The sequence below is a fragment of the Cebus imitator genome, unplaced genomic scaffold (assembly GCF_001604975.1).
Source record: "Cebus imitator isolate Cc_AM_T3 unplaced genomic scaffold, Cebus_imitator-1.0 Scaffold774, whole genome shotgun sequence".
Lineage (NCBI taxonomy): Eukaryota > Metazoa > Chordata > Mammalia > Primates > Cebidae > Cebus > Cebus imitator.
This window is the reverse complement of record NW_016108089.1, coordinates 375939-381269: the sequence shown is the minus strand read 5'-3', so window position 1 is coordinate 381269 and position 5331 is coordinate 375939. Positions and strand designations below refer to the sequence as shown.

Sequence of the window (5331 nt, the reverse complement as noted above, 5' to 3'; positions counted from 1 at the left end):
AAGGTAAAAGATTAGTGCTGTGGGGGGAGCGAAGGGAGACATTCATTTGGAAGGTCAGATGGCAGGCGCCTGTTTCATTTATTATTTATTTATTTATTGCATTTTAGGTTTTGGGGTACATGTGAAGAACATGCAAGATTGTTGCATAGGTACACACGTGGCAGTGTGATTTGCTGCCTTCCTCCCCATCACCTACATCTGGCATCTCTCCCCTTGCTCTCTCTCCCCAACTCCCCACCCCCCCACTGTCCCTCCCCTATTTCCTCCCAACTGACCCCAGTGTATAGTGCTCCCCTCCCTGTGTCCATGTGTTCTCATTGTTCAACACCCGCCTATGAGTGAGAACATGCGGTGTTTGATCTTCTGCTGTTATGCAGACACCTTTTTATTGAGCACTAGAAGAGCAAAGCAGAAAGACCATAATCTGGAGTCGGAAGACATGGTTGAGTTCTCATTCTGGGCAACTTTCTAGCTGTAGGTCTTTGGGAAAATGACTACATAACTCTGACTTCATCCGTAAAGTAAACCTTTCCTCCTTAGGAGACTGAGCTTCAAACTGTCACCTCTTTGAGGCTCTGTCGCTTTACTGCAACACTAATTGCATCCCACTTGGAAACTGCGTTAAGCTGTGCAAATAAAAGGGTGGGCAATACACAAGGAGAAATAGAGTGGGTTCCACATACTCTAACACCCAGCCCTTGGCCTGTGTGCCAGCACCCCCTCCCAGCTCCTTGAAGAGCTACGATTAAGAGAGTTTCCCTTTGGTTTTGAAAGATGTTTCTTATCATGCATAGCGCATTAGAATAAAGACAACTAACAGCACAGAGAGGAATGCGGGACACCCAGTGAAAGTAACACAGATAAGGAGTCAAGGTCTAAGGCCACATAGGGTTACCTTGGGATGCGATACAACAAGAAACATCATAACCTCCCTGCTTAGATGGCCAGCATACACAAGGCTGCCACAAGAGCCTGATGGAGGAGGAGCAACCATGCCCAGCCATTCCCACACAGGCTTAGGAGCAGGGCAGCTAGGTACATGTTGGAGAAACGCTGTTTGTCTTTGACTCACCCATGTTTTGAGTGAGCCTTTTGGCCCAGTTTCAGAAGCAGGTCAAGCCACAGTGAGCAGAGGCGGAGCTTAGGGAAGCAGCAGTCTTGGGGCATTATAAAGCCCTGCTGGGCACTGCTGGGCATCTCTTTCAACGTCTGTGAACTGCTGGCTCTCTGCTTGATCTTCTGGAGATGCAGCGTCTGTTGACTCCAGCGAAGCGCATCCTGCAGCTGACAAGAGTGATGCAGGAAGCCTCCCTTACACCTGCTCGCCTGCTCCCAGCAGCCCACCAAAGGTGAGTCACTTTTTGAGAAGCATCTTGTAACTAGTAAAAGATAGACAAAGGGCCTGCTACTGGGGAAAACTCACCAGAATCCCACTCAAAACGTGGCAAGGCTTGTGCACAGCAGCCTTAGACAAGCAAGTGAACTTTACAGGATCTCTGTTACCTCACGTCTAAACAAATGATCCCTTTCAGCTAGAGAATGAGAAGAGCCCAAACCTCCGACACACGCTGTGTTTGTGAGCAATGGTGTCTTTTACTCTGCCAGCTGCACGAAGCAACAGAAATACCAGTACCAGGGCCTCAGCACTTATCTCTCCACCACCATTCCCACCTTTACCGCTAGCCTCTGCCAAGACCCTCAGGACTCTGGGCCAGCTACAGTATTAGCAAAACCTTTAAATCACTGCAGCAAGATCAGAAATGGACTAGGGACAAGAAGCTGTGTTTGTCTTGTGTTCCAATTTTATGAAAAGCGGAAGTGTGGCTAGGCGCGGTGGCTCAAGCCTGTAATCCCAGCACTTTGGGAGGCCGAGGCAGGTGGATCACAAGGTCAAGAGATCGAGACCACCCTGGTCAACATGGTGAAACCCCGTCTCTACTAAAAATACAAAAATTAGCTGGGTGTGGTAGTGCATGCCTGTAATCCCAGCTACTCAGGAGGTTGAGGCAGGAGAATTGCTTGAACCCAGGAGGCAGAGGTTGCAGTGAGCCGAGATCGCACCATTGCACTCCAGCCTGGGTAACAAGAGTGAAACTCCATCTCAAAAACAAAAAAAACCCAAAAGGGGAAGTGTGTGTTTTTGTGTGTATACGCATATGTTCTTTGCAAGAACACACACATTCCTTTCCTTTGTAAATACTCCGTGAATGTGGTCCAATTCTTGTTTTCCATCATCAGTGATGATGGCAACACAGCTACTGTTAGTGCCTCAGGCTCCCCCCACCTATGTGTTGCTCTCTAGACCCCAAACTACCTGCCAGACATTGGAACGAGTCCTTATTTCCTTACATTTTTACTCTATATTCTACAACTACTAAATACTTAGAAAAGTGATTTTGATCTAATGTCTTCCCTTGCCCAATACCCAGGGAACCTGGGTACATAAATGTGCATGGTACATGGCTGATGCGCGTAGCTTTCTCATTTTCTGCATGATGCCACCGTCATCTCACTGTCCCCACCCACTGCCAAACCACTGCATGTGGGTTAAATGTCCCAGCTCCAAATTTAGCCTGTTTCTATATTTGTGAGGAAGAGATGGATATGGGTTTGCTTGTTTCGATAGCAACAGTTGGCCATCAGCCAAAAGACACACAGCGATCCTCCCCAACATTCTGACTTACTTTATTCAGACTCTTGGAATCCTCATTCACATTTCCTTTCTGGGGTATTCACAGTTAGTCCCATTATGCATGGCCTGAACTAATATTGCTTTATGTGAGTCATCTTTTCTCTGTATGTCTAATTGCCTTTAATCCAACCCACATGGGCTGTAACTCCAACCTAAAAGTGACTTCCATCTCAGCATCTGCTTTGCTGTCTTCAAAATTAAGTAAGACTTGTGCCCGCCACTTTGTTTATTTCTCACATACATACCTGTACCTCCAGGGTTCCTTACCTGTCCGGTCACCGCCTGCTGTGGCCACTGCCCCTTCGTTCCCTCCAGTTCTTTGCTGGCAGAAGTCTGTCATCCATCAAGGCTAGCCTCAAACGCAGCCTCTTTCACGAAGCTTCCCCAATCCTCCAACACACTGAAATCTCTGCTTCCTTTGAACTCGTGTGGATTTTGCCCATATCCCTCTCGTGGCCCTGACCATGTGTGCTTATCATTCCTCACACTGGTGAAGGAGGCCTCAAGAACCTTGCCCTCTTTGCTTTGTTCAACCCTCACAATCCCTTCCCAGCACGGTGCCTGAAATGCAATAATTAATTTTGAAACACAAGGGCAGGAGTCAAGATAGAATACTGAAGTAAAGGCATGGTGAATGTTCTTGAAGTAGGCAACACCAGGAGAAAAATGATTTCAAATTACACAAAGTGACCATTTTTCAGAAAAAGCACAAGAAGAGGCCCAGCGCAGTGGCTCACGCCTGTAATCCTAGCACTTTGGGAGGCCGAGGTGAGTGGATCACCTGAGGTCAGGAGTTCAAGACCAGCCTGGCCATCATGGTGAAACCCCATCTTGAAAATAAATAAATAAATGCAAAAAAAAAAAAGAAGAAGAGAAGGATACTCTTAACTATGATGCTTCTGGAAGCCTCTACATGTTAACTTTCTTCAAGGCTTTACAATCCATTTGTAGAAATAGCTCTCCACCAAGACAGCTATAAAAGTTACCAACTGACCCGTTGTAAGCGTCTCCTTGCAAGCTTAGATTTCTAACTGGGAAGAAAGGGAGGGAGTCAGCCCAGAGAAGGCACAGGAAGAACGAGGTTGAGAGAGAGGCAGCCACGCTGGCAGGACAAGCTCGGGCTAATCATTAGCTCCTGGATACTGGGGGAGCTCCTCCATAAATATTTGAGGGTACAAACTCCAGTTATTTGGAGGGCATCAAATAAATAGGGCAGATAAATAAACTCCAAACCTCTCCCGTCAGATATAATGCATATTTATCACTTTGCTTCACTCTCTTGTGATCCTATGATCCACTTTTGCCTCATAGCAGACCTTAAAAGTGACCTTCCTGATGGGAGAACTGGGGCTAACAGAGGCTCAGAATCCCAAAGGTGACTGATGGACGCATTCAAGCTGAGTTCCAGCTCCTGTAGAATGGAGCTAAATTTATAACTGGCTCCCAAGGCATGAAGGGACAGAATATTTCTTTTTTTTTTTTTTTTTTTTTTTTTTTTGAGATGGAGTTTCGCTCTTGTTACCCAGGCTGGAGTGCAATGGTGTGATCTCGGCTCACTGCAACCTCTGCCTCCTGGGCTCAGGCAATTCTCCTGCCTCAGCCTCCTGAGTCGCTGGGATTACAGGCACGCGCCACCATGCCCAGCTAATTTTTTGTATTTTTAGTAGAGACGGGGTTTCACCATGTTGACCAGGATGGTCTCGATCTCTTGACCTCGTGATCCACCCGCCTCGGCCTCCCAAAGTGCTGGGATTACAGGCTTGAGCCACCGTGCCCGGCCAGAATATTTCTAACACGTGAGAAACTATGAAGTTACTCTGAGTGCATCACTTTACCAGTGTGTACCTTGGTTTCACTATCTATAAAATGAAGAATGTTGCTGAAGTGAACAGAGGTATAAAGTACTTTCATACGGGAGGTGAGCTTGGTGATCTCTGTCCTTGTAGCTGGGAGGAGAAACTCCAGATTTTCGCCAGGGGTATTAAGAGACGCAGATGGGTCCAGAAAAGAAATAAATCATCTCTTTCCTATTCTCCTGACCCATTCTCCTTTCTTTTTTTGCTTTGCTGTCACATAGAATTGCTATTTATGCTCTCTGTGTTCCCTGCGTATTTAGCTGTTAAAACATCTCCCTCTTCCATTGGGCTGTGCTCTCTTTTCTTTTCTTTTCTTTTTTTTTCTTTTTTTGAGACGAGTTTCGCTCTTGTTACCCAGGCTGGAGTGCAATGGCATGATCTCTGCTCACCACAACCTCCGCCTCCTGGGTTCAAGCAATTCTCCTGCCTCAGCCTCCCAAGTAGCTGGGACTGCAGGCATGTGTCACCATTGGGCTGTGCTCTCTTTATGGGCATAATGCATGCCTTATTCACTATTGTGTATCTGGATTTGAACTGTGTTGGGTGTGCTCAATAAACATTGGAAGGCCCAATCAGAAAAATCAGCTAGCAGAAAATTTACTTAAAAGGTAGGAAAGTGAGGCCAGGCACAGTGGCTCATGTCTATAATCCCAGTACTTTGGGAGGACGAGGCAGGTGGATCACGAGGTCAAGACATCAAGACCATCCTGGTCAACATGGTGAAACCCCGTCTCTACTAAAAATACAAAAATTAGCTGGGCATGGTGGCACATGCCTGTAATC

At 46.7% G+C, this 5331-nt stretch overlaps 1 protein-coding gene across 2 annotated transcripts in view; it reads left to right on the top strand.

Annotated features, from left to right (window-relative positions):
* The first annotated feature begins 970 nt into the window (after nt 1-970).
* Nucleotides 971-5331, top strand: part of HMGCS2 (3-hydroxy-3-methylglutaryl-CoA synthase 2) — a 24540-nt gene continuing 20179 nt past the window's right edge. Inside the window, exon 1 of one of the 2 annotated variants that reach the window (XM_017519771.1) lies at nt 971-1349. In XM_017519771.1, coding sequence (XP_017375260.1) covers nt 1246-1349 — 104 coding nt within the window. In that variant the 5' untranslated portion in view covers nt 971-1245. The remainder of the gene's footprint in view (nt 1350-5331) is intronic. The other variant, XM_017519772.2, reaches the window with a different exon arrangement.